Source organism: Solanum verrucosum, unplaced genomic scaffold (assembly GCF_900185275.1).
Source record: "Solanum verrucosum unplaced genomic scaffold, falcon-dt-bn FXZP01000117.1, whole genome shotgun sequence".
Lineage (NCBI taxonomy): Eukaryota > Viridiplantae > Streptophyta > Magnoliopsida > Solanales > Solanaceae > Solanum > Solanum verrucosum.
Genome location: NW_026020014.1, coordinates 1,515,760 through 1,528,959, shown reverse-complemented (window position 1 = coordinate 1,528,959; position 13,200 = coordinate 1,515,760). Strand labels below are relative to the sequence as shown.

Sequence of the window (13,200 nt, the reverse complement as noted above, 5' to 3'; positions counted from 1 at the left end):
AGGAAGTTAAACTTGAGAACTAGGTTAAATTTGTAGATTTTTCTGAAAATCTGAAATACTACACAGCTGAAAAATTATGGGGTGAAGAAATGGCTGGCAAAGTGCATATAAGTTGATCGCAAGCTCTGGAATAAATAATCTATGTGCAAAATTGATTTACTTAATTGGCAAATTAATCAAGAGAAAAACAAACAGTAATCATTATACCTGAGATCCTCCATGACCATCATATACTCCGTAGAAATGAGATGTCAGGTGACTCAAACTTTGACTTAGTCCATCAATAACACGATCACCAATAAACATCTTGATTGGAATTTTCATAAAATTAGGAACAGCAATAAGAGCATCCTCCATCTCCGGTCTCTTTCCACAGATAGATACAGAACCCCAGAGTGGCACACATTCCAATTCAAACACACTTTTGACACTTTCTTTGACAGGCTCCTTCTCACTGGGAAATGGAAGGGCCACTACAGATGCCTTTAGTGTAGGGCCACTAGTAATTTCATCATCTGGGAGAGCAACTATGGTATTACTAACCTTTCTATCAAAACTCCTTTCTTCCAAACTTATGACCTTGGCAACTATTTGTCCATTGTCAATACCCTCGATTTCAACAGCAATTGGCAAGCTCAACTGTAAGCTAGCTCCCAGTGGCAACAACTCCTCGCCATTAATTCCACATGGATCCTCTCCAATAGATAAAATCTCATCTTCATCACTTCCCTGAATGATGCTATCGCTAACAATCAGGCAGTTTTCAGCTCCCAATATAGTCGGCGGCAGACTACATTTTCCAGAGCTTTCTCCTAGTGTCAACAAGGGAACCCTACCAACGCCAACTTTCATACCGTTGCTATTTCCATTCCAACTGGTATTTGACTCAGCATGCAGCAAAGATGCAGGATCTGAAAGTAAGCTAGCTGTGTCAGTCACTAATTTGAGCCTTGTGATTTCTACATGCTTTGAAATTGCAGGGTTATCACAGATAGAGCTGCTTAAGCTGAGTGTAACAGCAACAGCTGGAGACATCTCTTCCATTAATTCTTTCTAGTGAAAACAATATGCAATTGAGTCAACCGCGTTAGTCCGTGCAGCACTACCAGCAACAAATTGTTCCAAGCTTTATGTTTCACAGAGTAGGACTGCTTTAGAAGGGAATTCACAAGTGCGGTAAAATAGCAAAATTGAATCCACAATGAAATGAGGTAGGAATCCACAAAAATGGGCAAGACAGCTAAATTACAAGCACAAGGAGAATGAGGTAGGAATACACAAAAAATGGGGAGAGACAAAAATTGAATGAGGCAAGAAAATCTCAGTTAACAGCTCACTACAAGAAGTAAAGGTTACACTACCAACATCAAACAATAGGTGGAACAAGCTCCAGATAAGTGAGACAAACAAGGGTGTGAAGGAGATCTGCTACTATAAACAGATCCAAACTTCTATAGATGGCAAGTTCTAGACTGAGAAGACTTAGGGGGTCCTTTCTTGTACCGAAAACTAAAATATCATGCAATTATCTTTCTTCAAAAGAAGAAACAAGACTAAGTAGAGCAAATCCTAGCTCCACCACCACCAACCCTTAAATACACAAGAAAATGGGGAAAACGACAAAATCAAACCCTTATCCATGAATTCAAGAAGAGAAAGCGAAAGAATCATGGAAAAGAACCTAGTAAGGAGAAGAAAACAGACAACTAATCAAGAATCACAAGAAACCCTAAAAAGATACAACCTTTTTGCCACATGTAACTTGGGTTTCATGGATCTGAGGCAACTCATGTCCACCTCTCAAAATACAAGTCATTTACTAAATATACTCTCCTTCCTCCAACCCAACAGATAAAAATTGAATCTTTAAGCAACAAACCATTCAAGAACATAAAAAAAAAACAGTCCTATTTACAATAAATTCAACTAAAACAGTAATAATTAAGCTTACCAACAAAAACCCTTTTACCAAAACACCTTGCAGACTCTCCTCTACAGCCCCTTTTCAAGATTTTTTTTTTTTTCTTTGTGAGACACATGAGAGAGAAAATACAACTTGGGATGTAGAAAAGATTTTACCTTTGATGCACTGACTCCTTAGGAAGACACGTGTAGATTCAATTATCTAACTCCAATCAATGCTAGCAGACAGAGAAATGCTTTGAATTGTTTTGTGCTTACCCTTAATTACAAAAAAACAAAAGGGAGTTCATGGACTTTCCATGAGGACCATTTTCAAGAACAACACGTGTCCTTTCTTGGCAGGTCAGCCATTACCTAAATAATGTCTCCATTATTTTTTCTCTGAATTATCATGTGTTTACTACTCATCTACGTCTGTTCTTGCCTTTGCATTTCCACTTTTATTGCTCAAAAAAATTAGGTATTTTGGGGTTGTATGTTGCTTTCAACTATCTTTCAACTCTTTATTATTTGACACATTGCATTTACTCCTTTTTTCTTTTTTTCCTCAAACAAGAAATTGTTTTGTTAAATATCTTGTTTCTTTATTAGAATTCGATTAAATTTGAGCTCTTTGATTAAAAATAAAATAAAATTATTCCATCATAATTTTTACTATTTCATTCGTTTTAATTTGTTTGACTTATTTTGATTTGATACAAAATTGAAGAAAGTTAATATTATTCATAAATCTTGTGTTCCTACATATGAATCAAATGTACCAAAATGAATCTTTCGGAAACAGCATCTCCATGAGATAGTAATAAGGTTTGCATACACTTTATCTTTCTCAGACCCTACTTGGAATTTTTAGTAGATATGTTGTTGTTATTATTAAATGTGGCAAATGTTTTTAATTTGTTATTTAAAACATGTCAAATAAACAATTAAAACTAAGGAATTGTTAAAAAAAGAGTCATTCTTTTCTAAACATTAAAAAAAAATGGGTTAAACAAATTAAATCGAAGGAATATTATTTTTCTTTGGTACATTTCACACAAGATTGATGTTTTTACCTTTTTAGTGCAAATTTATGCCAACTATGTATGTTGTAAGGCCAACTTTGTGCACTTCGTCATGCATTACATAATGATGCAATAAAATATGTTTGTCTATATGTACATTGATGGACAATAGCTAAACTTGGAAAGTTTGGGATTTGGAATATTCGAAATAATATTTGAAAAATTATTCTACATAAGTTTTTATTTGGTAAATTGATTCATTGTTTCAACTTTAATCTTGAAATATAAAGTTTGAAGTCTGAAAAATAGATTTTATAAGTTTTTATTACTTTTGTTCACATAAAAAATTTTATATCCAAGAATAAGTTAAATTTCCAAATATTTTCAATTATTACTCCTTCCATTTTTTGGTTAATCTCAACTAAATCATGTTCAAACCTTATGCTAAAAAGTCCTACATTATTATTTAGGAGTACTATTGTTTATTGAAAAAAAAAATATTTATAGTATTGACTATTGAGATATCATCAATCCTATCGATGTTGTTTCATGAGTCAAGACAATTATTTGAACTTGAATCAAATTAAGGTAATGCTTCCATGTGTCGAGCACTTATTAGTCCACTAATCAAGTTTGATTTTTATCCAATACAAATATATTTTTCCATGTATGATGGTAGAAATTTTATTAATCATGCTTCAAAGTTGGATATAAAAGTACAAAGAGATTCGTATAATTTACATTGAATTACTATAAAATGATTTTTATATTTTTTTTCCTTTTGTTTCATACTGTTTCACAACAAATAATTAAATATCCATCCACCCACGTATAAACCAATATCACAGTAAATGTAAAAATATTACTCCCTTTTTTCAATTTATTTTACTTTTATCTTTTAATCCGCCTCGATATAACTTTTTTGTTTTAAATCTTCGTATGATATATTTAAATTTATAAGATTCAATAACATTTTGATACATTTTATATATTTCTTAACTTCTTAAACTCCGTATCAAATTAAAATTAAATAAACGAGTAAAAATATAAGAGAGGAGGAGGAAGAGACAAGTCAGTATGGTGAAGTCAAGATATACACGTAATCGACTTCATTTTTTATATATAAAAAAAGAGAGTTCATAATTTTCTATGTTCTAGATTTTTCTTTTCTTAAAAAAAATAAGCAAAAAGGTTAACGTGTAAGAATTGAATTAATGGCTCTATATGATTGGCCAAAGAAAATAAAGATAAACTTTGAAAATAAAGAGAAATAACAAAAATATTATAAACATAACACGTCAAAGGTTACAATAAAAGAATTGATTACATAAAGAAAAAAAAGAGGCTATTTTTTTAAAGAATCCAATGGAAATGGTACAAGGAAGCAAAGAGTAGGTTTTACTTTGCTTGGCTCAATAAAGAATGGCTTTTGAATTAAAGATGGTAGGTCAATAACCAAGTTTGGTAGCACTGTTGTTTGATAGCTCAATTAATTAATTTATGTTAAAAATTCACTTTGAAAATAATATAGCTTTTACTAAAAGTAGTTTTATTTTTGAGATTTAAATTTGAGATATCTAATTAAGAATTGATCTGTTATTATAACTTTGTTGATGAGACAAAGTGGTATTAATTTTTTCTTTTACATGAGCTTTCACACCATTTGTTTACTTTTATAGATTAGGATCACCGCACTATTTGAGTGTTTGGGAACTTGATCAAATATAATTTTTTTAAATATTTGATTACTTTTAGAGGGTGAAAAGTACAGGATTAGTATTTTTCCTCAAAAGGGTAACATGATGGACTGTGGAATAAACGAAAGTATTTTTTCTAATTATTTAGTGTGTGTTTTTACTTGAGTACAAATTTACTTCAATAAACATGTAGATAGTATTTTCAACGTCGAAGAAAGTAGAACAAATAAATTGAAATGAGAAAGAATTACTCTACTCGGATAGTCTGAAAATAATAGGACTTAGCAGACCTTACTCCTTAGTCCTACCTTATATTTGTGGGACAGAAAAGCTATTTTCGAAAGACTTTTACTTTTTTAAGACAAAACATTTGACAAAATTAATTTTCATACCAACTTTCATTTAATCGTCTCCGTTCTTTTTCCGCCTCCCGTTTTATAGGAGTTATAGCCTAAAGGAGAAAATGAAACAAGATTTATATTGTTATGTAAAAGTATAGAAGATATAAAAACGTTGAATAATCTTCTAAATATATAGTACTTTATTGAATAATATCTCTCTCTAGCACTGCAAAGAGATACACTACATGAAAAAAATATCTAAATCAGGCAGTAATAGGCACAGAGAATCCTCTTGAATCATTGGGTGGTAGGTGTGTTTGGTATAATATAAGATATTTTTATATTTTCCACCAAGAGGAGAAAAATTACTTCTTGCTATTATGTATCGAAGTCATTTTCCTTCGTTAACCAACACTTCCACATTAATACCAAACTTAGTACTAAAATATTTCAACACATTATCCGGTTTGCAAACATGTTATCAATCTTTAATCAACTGTTTTTCTGGAAAATAGTTTTCACTCTCCAACCAAAAATCAGAAAACATTTTCCAGGAAAAATAATTTCAGTCGTACCAAATACACTCTTCATCACTGCTTCTAGACTTCAGATGCTAGCTTGCCAAGTATATCCTCCCAGGTTTACAAGCCTCATCAATGATGGCTGCTCTACAATACAAACTTCAGAGTTCAGGGTTTAGGATCCAGGGTACAAATGGCGTGCCATCGTCTAATTTTTGGGATTATCGACTATGAATCCACAATGGAAGAGGAGAAAAGAACTCGTAATCATGAACGACCAAATATGCCACGTATCCAGCGCCTAAGCATATGGAGTCAAGTAAGCACAATGTGTTTGAATTCTCAGGAGAGTCAAAATCAATAAGGCTTAAGTTAGTTTGAATTCTTAGTTTCAGAATACAAAAGTTTCAGGGGGTAGTAGTCTAGTAGAGCATTTAACAGAGCAAAAACATGTGAATATATCAATATACTGATACCAAAGAATTGCTTTTCTACGATCTGTTTATCTTACATTTCCTCCCTAAGTAGGTAGTCATGTCCAATATCTAACTTAATTTCAGTAGATGTTAATAGAACAAAGATCACTGCTATTGAAGTAAATGAGCCTATCCAGAAAAACAAATGACAACAAGGATGATCTCTACTTTGTTGATTAAAGAATTCATGTTCCCTTTTTAATAGATGATGATAGTACAGTCAGTCACAAATAAGTTATGATCAAGGGAAAGGAATCAAGAGAGATATACCGCTGCATGGTAATATTCCGAGAATGATTCGTAATTTCCTTGCAGTATGTGTTAATATCCACAATTGCAAAACCAGCGCTTTGAAACAAGGTTGACGTGTAAGTCTCGGAAAAGTAAAACGAACACTGAGACCATAATGACAGGATTTGATTAAAGTTGATATAAGAGTGTGTCATCATGTATAACCCAACAAACCCCGGAAAATACTTACAGTTCCATCTCCTCGGAAATAAAAGTTCTCACTAATCATCTGGTTTCTATCATGCAGTTTCACCTGAAACATTTGTAGTGTAAATTCCATGCCAAAAAATTACTTCCAGTTCCAGACTCGAAGAACAGTGAAGAAATACCTAATCTTAGCCTTCAGCAATTTATAAGATGAATGACTATACATATCCATTTTCTCTCTTTTAGACCCCTGGGAAAAGAAATTGTTTTTTTTTTCTTAGTAAGCGAGATCCCATTTCCCCCAACTGCAATTTCTTTCCACTTCTAACCCTGACCAGCAGAGTAGATCACGTGTCTTGTCTTATGTATTTCATATGTTCAACCTATTTCAAGTTAAGAATGTAACTCTGGTTTGAGAAAAGAAGAAGCTAGACATGGGGAACTCTCTTGCATCATCATTTATATATGAAGATTCAAAGGCTGCACATTCAGGGTTTTACCTGAGCAGAATCACCAACTGCATAATCTCGTAAAAGAATGTGACCATTTGGCTGCAAAATGAGATCGCAATAGCATGGTACACCCATTAAATTATCAAATAATAGAGAAAGAAAAAACAAAATGAGGTAAGACATCTCCATAGCTCATGTATTACCTTTAGTACTTGCTTACAGTTCTCCAGAATTGAAGCCATCTTGCATGGTGAAACTGCAGACAATGTAAAAATCTACTTAAAGGAGTTAGATGCTCATGTAGGCATATATTTTTCCCAAAGGAAGGAGATACGGTTTATTAGATTGCTCTTAGGTGAAACACTATGCTTTAAGCACTTAATACATATTCAGATTTGATGATTATTACTTACTCCCTTCACTTACCAAGGTTACAACATCAACAGTAAAAGGCACGACATTAGCACAGAGATCATCCTTTGCAGCATCACAGACAAAGACATTAATCTTTTCCGAACTGTAATTTGCATGTGACTGCATCATATATGATAAATAGACTTAGGAGTTTGCACGGGACTCCATCATATAGGATAAGTAGCTTTATGCCACAAGCATGTCATAGAAAAGAAAGGATTATACTCTTGAGTTTGTTGTACGTAGAGAACAAGCATAGTTCTTCTGATATATTACTTAAATGCAAATAACAGACTTGTCAAATGGAAGCTCACAAATTTGAAGAATAAAATTTGAAATTACAGTCATCGAGAGAACAATGTAGCCTGTAGGTGCTCAATGAGATCCTAAGCAGACTACAGTAAATGCAATGCAGGTGAAATACTGTAAACTTAAATGCAAATGACAAAGTGATAAATAAGAAATGAAATATTTTAAGATTGCTGATCTTAACCAATAGACTAATTTAATGGAAGCTAAAAGAATCAGAGAACAGAAACTGATATAGCAGCTAACCTAAGATAAAAGGACCGGCGTACTGACTGAGATCCCAACAAGATTACAGGCAATGCAACAGGCGTAAAGTAACCATAACACTAAAAATACTTTTACTACTGGTAATGATTTTAGAAATTTGCAGATAAAGGATCTCAAAGATATGAAAAATTCCTCTACACAAAAGAAGAACATTTAGATATGATCCATGCTAAACAACATAGAGTTCCATTAAGGACCTTCACTCTTTCAGCACTAAATTGTAGCAATTTTTCGGATGATGAGTCATCTCAAATCGAATTACTTTTCATACGACTCATACCATATTGGAAGGACTCCTTAGCCGTTAAACAGTGACAGAGCAAATACCAACAAATTCCCAAATACAATAACTTGTAGCCAAAAGCCAGGGGTAACACTGCGTACACACCACCCTCCCCAGATCGAACTTGTGAGATTACACTGTTGTTGTAGTATAACTTGTAGCTAAAAACTGATTCTTTACGTATATTTGTTCAACGTCTAGGGAATATTATGATTAAGTTAGGTTACTGTTGATGACATAATAACATAAGAAAGTTGACAAACCTTAACGAGGGTTACTGCTTTAGCTGAGAAATCACAGGCGTGAACATAGAGCTTCGGAAACGCAGCTATGAGAGGAAAAATCGTATTCCCCGCTCCACAACCCACCTGTCAATGTCTATTCAGTTGAACTTTTCAGGTAACTACTACTACAGTAAGATAATGAAATTACCTCTAAGACAACCTTCCCATTGGAAGATTCAATTTCATCATCAAAATATCTTCCCCAATCCTTCTCCAAGTAGTGTCGGTCCTTGAAAAACTGCCCAATGTGCAAATGTACGTCACTGAATTCAACAATATAAAAGAGCAGCCCGGTGCACTAAAGCTACCAGTATACACAGCCAGGGTCCAGGGAAAAACTGAACTACAAGATCTATGGTATGCAACCTTACCTTGCATTTCTGCAAGAGGCTGTTTACCTGGTCCCGATCACATTACAACAATTTTACCGGTTACTCGAGATAAAATCGAAGATTTGAATTTCTTTTTAAACTTGTTACCTTGTTTTTGTGGAGCTTGTAGAACTTATCCCAGTACTGTTCAGACCTTCTGCTGTAATGGTGGTTTTCACTCTGACTGTAAAATGAAGTCCGAAATCGAATACTCAAATATCTCCGGCTTACACGTGGCGCTGAAATACCTTCCCACTTCGCCGGCCACACCGTAACAGGAGGAGCACCGGCTGCATGCATTTTTACGCCACCCAAATCCCCCACGCATACGGTTGGTTGTTAGGAGATTTTGGATGAAGTAAGCTAAAACGACGACGTACACGGGAGACGGCAGTGAAAACGGCCACGTAGGACTGTCACAGCTGTCATTTAAACCTTAATAAATACTCCCTTAAGTATTTGGTTTGTCTAATTTCATCCTTTAAATATACAATTACACTTAAATTGGTAAATCCAAGTTATGTTTGGCCACTTTTTGTTTTCAACCAACAAAACATAAAAGAGAAAACTTAAAAATGAAATAATTTCAAGGGAAAAAAAAACTTTTTTGTTTTCTACGTTATCACATTATTCCCGTTTTAGTTCCTATGATATTCAATGAAGATGACTTGAATTAAGTACTAAGTAATATTTATGTTTTTGATCGTTCAACTAACAGAATTCAAATCCATTCAAAGATTGTTATATATATTAAGAAGACAAATTAAAATATTTAGATTTATATTGCATCAATTCCATCTTGAATTATATTAAACATGATGCATTAATCATTATATGTAGCAACATCTTTCATTTAGATGTAATCTTCTAGATGTCAAAAACTCACCCTGATATCAGAGGTGGGATTCGAAAATCGACTAGTCACTAAAATTGAACCGGTCAAAGTCCAAGTTATATGAACCGGTTCACCAAACTCTCGAATTAACACGCCGACCTAAACCGGTCCGATTTTTATTAATAATTAAACGCAGCCACATTCTGGAATAGTGTAATAATATACAAGAAAAAAGGAACCAATTTTTTCTCCTCTTGGGTTCTCTGCGATCGGGAAAATAGCAAAACCCTAGCTCAAAACCCTAGAACAAACCAGGAAGGAGCCCATGGCGTATCAACAACACCAATCACCTAATCACACCGGAGACAACGACGACGGAAAGAATCGCCGGCTCTATAACCCTTACCAAGACCTACAAGTTCCAATCAAAACACTTTACAAGCTTCCTACCTCGCCTGAGTTTCTGTTTCAGGAAGAATCTGTTGCTCAGCGTAGATCATGGGGAGAGAATTTAACTTACTACACTGGTATCGGTTATCTCTCTGGTGCTGTTGTCGGTGCCGGTAAAGGATTTGTTGAAGGTGTGAAAGCTTCAGAGCCAGGTGATACTACGAAGCTCAGGATCAATAGAATCCTGAATGCGTCGGGTCATACAGGCCGGAAGTTTGGAAATCGAGCTGGTGTTATTGGGTTGCTTTATGCTGGGATGGAGAGTGGAATGGTTGCTATTAGGGATACGGATGATGTTATCAACAGCGTGGTTGCTGGCTTGGGGACTGGTGCGTTCTACAGGGCGGCTTCGGGGCTAAGGTCAGCTGCCGTGGCTGGAGTTATTGGCGGCGTCGTTGTTGGCTTGGGGGTAACTGGAAAACAGGCGCTAAAACGATATGTACCGATCTAAGATTTGTGCTGGTTTGCTTTTGGATTTATGACCTCAATCTTGGTAGCTGTTATTTGTTTCAAAAATTTTGATAATACCTTGAGAAATTGTGTTCTCGCACTGCCCAGTAATGTAATTTGGCATGAAAGTTTCATGCTTTCTAGATATATTTTAACAATTTTATTGAATATATATTCTGAAACTAGGTTTAGAGGAGATTTTCTCTTGAATAAGGTTGAAAGAAACTGAATCTTGATATGATTGTTTCATTACTTATTTTGTCCATGTATGTGTTGACAGATTTATACAGATGATAGAATGTGTTTTCTCCATGTTTAGATCCTTTTTCTTGTGTTACTGTATTGAAGAGTGTGCTCTTGATGGCAAGCTCCAGCTAGTTGATGGAAATTAATTGTGGTTCTCATGAATAAAACTCTGCCAGTTATTAATCGCTTGTGTATGTATATGCTTTGTGAAGTATCTGTGGAAGGACTCGAGACACCAAGTTGCTGAATTTTCCCTGTTGTTTAAATGCTTCTGGCTGTCTCGTTTCCAGCTCTTTGTACTGCCATATGATGTTTGGGTAATTGCGCAAGGGCTTTGAGTTCCATACTGTTGATAAGCAATGGATGGAACTTTGAAATGATCCTGAGTTCCACCCCTTCTGATGGCATTTTTTTATTAATGATTGTTGTCAAGACTGCTTATCTATATCTATATATGCTAAGTAATAAGAAGACTAGTTTTGATTCGCTGTTTTATGGAGGAGCTGATTGTCATTTTGGAGGAAAAAAATATCATCTTTTCTTTCACTATACTGACCTCCATATTTCCATATTGTCTATATGTTTTTGGTTGTCTCAGATCCTGCTCTTTGTACTGCCACATGATGTTTGGGTAATTGCGCAAGGGCTTTGAGTTCCATGCCATTAATATCTAAAGGATGGAACTTTGAAATGATACTGAGTTTTCACCCCTTCTGATGGCAGTTTTTATCAATGATTGTTGTCAAGTGTCTGAATTTTATGTGCTAGTGCTGCTAAGGTTGTGTTAGACTTAGATATTTCTCTCTATATATACTAAAACGTTAAGTGTTAAGAAGAGTAGATTCTCTGTTTCATGGAGGAGCTCAATGACACTTTAGAGGAAAAAAATACCATCTTTCTTTCTCTTTACCTGCATATTTCCCTACTGTCTATATGTTTTTGGTTCTCTTTGTTTCGAGCTATTTGCACTGCCATATGATGTTTGGGTAATTGCGCAAGGGCTTTGAGTTTCATGCCTTGGATAAGCAAAGGATGGGACTTTGAAATGATTCTGAGTTTCACCCCTTCTGATGGCAGTTTTTATCGACAATTGTTGGTGTCTGAATTTCATGTGCTACTGCTGCTAAGATTGTGTTAGATTTCATTCTGAAAAAAAGATTGTGTTAGACTTTGGATATAAAAAAGATTGTGTTTAAGACTTGAAAATATACTTAAATAGGATAAAGAGGAAGAATGTGTTTGATACTGTTTTCTACTAAAACATTTATGTGTTTTATGGTTCTCTTATTTCCAGCTTGTGTTTGACTCCCGTTCCCTTGGTTTTTGTCTTTTTGGTATTTGAGGTTCTTTATCACAATACCACACCAAGTAGTTGCTCAAACACTTGCTCAACCATGCTTTATTTCCTCTCTTGCCAGATTCCACCCCTTCTCGTTTCCCCTCCCCCCAAGTCACAGAAACCCTCATATCACCACAACCTTGGTTGTCACCTTCTCTGGCTGTGACAGTAACCTATCACCGCCCCATTCTTAGTACTGCTCATTCAATCTCTCTCATGTAAAGGTCCTTGCTGTGTTCAAAGGGATACAAGGGACGGAAATTATCCTTGGGTTGGAGTCCTTAGTCTGCTGTCATTACCCTCTCAGATTCTGTTATGAAAATGCTATGAGAGTCCATGTATGTTCACACACCGTGTAGCATAAAAGAGAGCGCCAAAATGTTTAGCAGACTTAACACGATGAGATATTGGGGAGAAGAAACAAGCCCTTAGTACTTGCGACTGGGAGCAGACGTAGAAGTTTTGTCTATGGAACATATGTTGTGTGTTATGTCAGTAGATTTTGAATTTGATTGATATTGGATTAAAAAAAAGTGTAGTTTTTCTTTCCAGTTGATTGTGAAATTGGAGCAGAAAGCGTCAATTTCACTTTAATTTGGTTTAGTGGTCTTCGTATGGTATAAGTTTCCGCTCAAATTTAAGTTTAAATCAGAGATGTTAATTACTTCCTCTGTTCGGATATAAGTTTCCGCTCAAATTTAAGTTTAAATCAGAGATGTTAATTACTTCCTCTGTTCGGATATACTTGTCAAATACTGTCTAATTTGATTTCTATTTTTACTAGTCATTTTTTTGACAATTCAAGGAAAGACAATTTTTCTTTTTCTATCATGTCAATTTATTAATATTGAGTTAATGTTTTTGAAAAATGTAGTGAGCAAAGATCAAATCTTCCATATAAATCCGGAGGGAGTAACGGGAAATATCTCATTCCAAAATGAAATGTCATTAAACATATATACTAGTATGATGACACTTGCAATTTTGAAGTACACCCACAACGGCAAAGTTTGTTCAGATAATTTTTAGTTTTTAATAGGGTATATTGTTATACAAAATATGCTACATGAAAAATTGATGATTTTTTAATAAGTGGTTTC

General features: G+C 34.6%; 3 protein-coding genes across 9 annotated transcripts in view; 1 reads left to right on the top strand and 2 right to left on the bottom strand.

The window, feature by feature from the left end:
- The window catches only part of LOC125820771 (protein phosphatase 2C 16-like), a 75,459-nt gene that overhangs the window by 2,967 nt on the left and 59,292 nt on the right, over positions 1 to 13,200 (bottom strand). Inside the window, exons 2-3 of one of the 7 annotated variants that reach the window (XM_049500204.1) lie at positions 1,952 to 2,006; positions 208 to 911 (exon numbers count right to left, since the gene is read on the bottom strand). In XM_049500204.1, the coding sequence (XP_049356161.1) occupies positions 208 to 852 (645 nt within the window). In that variant the 5' untranslated portion in view covers positions 853 to 911; positions 1,952 to 2,006. Of the gene's footprint in view, positions 1 to 207; positions 1,152 to 1,951; positions 2,007 to 2,079; positions 2,269 to 13,200 lie in introns of those variants that run through there. The other 6 variants (XM_049500205.1, XM_049500198.1, XM_049500201.1 and 3 more) reach the window with 6 other exon arrangements.
- Positions 5,694 to 9,125, bottom strand: LOC125820774 (tRNA N(3)-methylcytidine methyltransferase trm141-like). The gene is made up of 9 exons (XM_049500208.1): positions 8,889 to 9,125; positions 8,558 to 8,647; positions 8,389 to 8,493; positions 7,279 to 7,386; positions 7,056 to 7,127; positions 6,901 to 6,951; positions 6,444 to 6,506; positions 6,233 to 6,357; positions 5,694 to 5,787 (listed from the first exon to the last, which is right to left on the bottom strand). The coding sequence occupies exons 1-9, from the start codon at positions 9,078 to 9,080 to the stop codon at positions 5,754 to 5,756; spliced, it is 840 nt and encodes a 279-aa protein (XP_049356165.1). The 5' UTR covers positions 9,081 to 9,125; the 3' UTR covers positions 5,694 to 5,753.
- On the top strand, positions 9,841 to 10,711 carry LOC125820775 (mitochondrial import inner membrane translocase subunit TIM23-1-like). The gene has a single exon (XM_049500209.1). It carries the CDS (start codon positions 9,941 to 9,943, stop codon positions 10,514 to 10,516), a length of 576 nt encoding a protein of 191 aa, XP_049356166.1. The 5' UTR covers positions 9,841 to 9,940; the 3' UTR covers positions 10,517 to 10,711.

Coding starts and splice junctions, on each gene's coding strand:
- LOC125820775 (XM_049500209.1), top strand. CDS start 9,941: ATGGCGTATCAACAACACCAATCACCTAATCACACCGGAGACAACGAC.
- LOC125820774 (XM_049500208.1), bottom strand. CDS start 9,080: ATGCATGCAGCCGGTGCTCCTCCTGTTACGGTGTGGCCGGCGAAGTGG. Junction 8,494..8,557: donor ATGGGAAGGTTGTCTTAGAG/GTAATTTCATTA, acceptor AGACATTGACAG/GTGGGTTGTGGAGCGGGGAA. Junction 7,387..8,388: donor AAGCAGTAACCCTCGTTAAG/GTTTGTCAACTT, acceptor TATATGATGCAG/TCACATGCAAATTACAGTTC.